General features: G+C 55.0%; 1 protein-coding gene across 1 annotated transcript in view; it reads right to left on the bottom strand.

Moving 5' to 3' along the window:
• GAPDHS (glyceraldehyde-3-phosphate dehydrogenase, spermatogenic) overlaps positions 1–1,790 on the bottom strand; it is an 11,832-nt gene that overhangs the window by 6,926 nt on the left and 3,116 nt on the right. Inside the window, exons 2-3 of the mRNA XM_004388189.2 lie at positions 857–1,031; positions 4–30 (exon numbers count right to left, since the gene is read on the bottom strand). Of these exons, the coding sequence (XP_004388246.1) occupies positions 4–30; positions 857–1,031 (202 nt within the window). The remainder of the gene's footprint in view (positions 1–3; positions 31–856; positions 1,032–1,790) is intronic.

The following is a 1,790-nucleotide window of genomic DNA, read 5'->3' on the forward strand; positions in this document are numbered from 1 at the left end:
CGCAGCACCAGACGACCAATACGTCCAAATCTGTCCAGGGACAAGGGTGGTGAGGGCTGCCCTCAGAATTCTTGTCCAGCAGGCAGAGGAGGGGATGGGAGAGGAAGGTGTGAAGGCTTGGGTGGGAGCCCTCAATCTGGGGAAGAAGGCCACCCATGGGTCGCCATTATCTCTTGCCCAGATGACCTCCCCAGCCTCATAACCTTTTCCTGCTACCTCTGCCCATCCATCCCCTACCCCCTAGTTCCCACCTTGTAGCTAGATGGAGCTTTTAAAACGGGCAGGTAGGTGATGCCTGTTGGCCTGAAACCTCCTCATCTATCACTAAAACAAGATCCCAGCTCCTTAGCGTGGCCTACCAGCTCCACTGCTGGGCTTCCCACCTCCCTCCCTCCTCGTCCCTGCTTGTTCTTCACTAGCCACACTGACCTTCCGGCTGTCCTGGAAGACACGAGCTTGCCCCCTCCACCCTAGAGCTGTTGCTTGTCCGTCTGCCTGGAAGACTCCCCAGCAAGCTGCACAGTTGACTGCCTTTGGTCATGCAGGTCTTACTCCCGTGTCACCTCCCGAGGCCTCCCTGACCATCCTAGCTAATGCTTGTTATCCCATCGAGTTCCATGCTGTTCAGCACACGCCACTCGGCTGTCCTGTTTGTTTGATTATTGTTTTCCCCACCAGGCTGTGGGCTCTCTGAGGGCAGGGGGGCCCTGTCTGCCTCGTTCCCTGGTTTGTGTCCGGGGGCAGCAGAATGACAGCACTCCTGTGAGCAATGTGGACAGGCCCCCAGAGTGCAGCCAGAGGGGGGCCTGGGGCCCTCAGGCGTGAGGAGCAGCTCGGGGCCAGGGCAGAGGCTCACCCATTGATGCCAACAGTCAACTCCCGGGTCACAGAAGGCTTCACAGCTGCTGGTGGTGGTGGCGGGGGCTCAGCTTGTACATGCTCAGTGACTGGCTCCATTGTGGGCTTGGGCTCAGGCTGGGGCTCTGGCTCTGCCTTGTCTTTGGGTTCAGGTAGGGGCGGTGCTCTGGTTACTGTGGAGGAGGAAAAAAAAAAAAAAAAACTGTTGCGGTGGAGGCGATTCTGACTCACAACGACCCTGTGGGACAGGGTAGAACTGCCCCATAGGGTTTCCAAGGAGCGGCTGGTGGATTCGAACTGCCGACCTTTTGGATAGCAGCCGAGCTCTTAACCACTATGCCACCGGGGCTCCTATGGGGTGGGGGAGGGAAGGGGGGGCAGGGACGATGAACTGCCCAGTCAGGGTGAAAGAGCTGCCACCCAGAACCTGCTGCTGGTTCTTGGTCCTAAGTGGGCAATGGTCCAGCCCAGTGTTTGCAGCCTACCTGATCCACAGAATGGGAGGGGAGGGGCAGGCGTGTGTTAAAGTATCAGTGCCAGGGCTAGTCCTCTGGAGAGTCTAATTCAGTGGGCATGTATTGTTAACAATTGTTCTGGGTGATATTCTGTGTGCCTCAGTTTCTTGCTCTATAAAAATGGCAATAATAGTACCTGTCTCACAGAGTAACTAGGAGAATTACCAAAAAACAAAAAAAAACAAACCACTGCCCTGGAGTCAATTCCAACTCATAACGACCTTTTAGGACGGAATAGAATTGCCCCGTAGGGTTTCCAAGGCTGTAAATCTTTACAGAAGCAGACTGCTACATCTTGCTCCTGTGGAATGGATGGTTGGTTTGAACTGCCGACTGAGTGCTTTAACCACTGTGCCACCAGATTAGATGAGGTAATATACCTGGCAAAAGAAGACCCTCAACAAGATGGATCGACAC

The sequence above is a fragment of the Trichechus manatus genome, unplaced genomic scaffold (genome assembly GCF_000243295.1).
Source record: "Trichechus manatus latirostris isolate Lorelei unplaced genomic scaffold, TriManLat1.0 scaffold00207, whole genome shotgun sequence".
Lineage (NCBI taxonomy): Eukaryota > Metazoa > Chordata > Mammalia > Sirenia > Trichechidae > Trichechus > Trichechus manatus.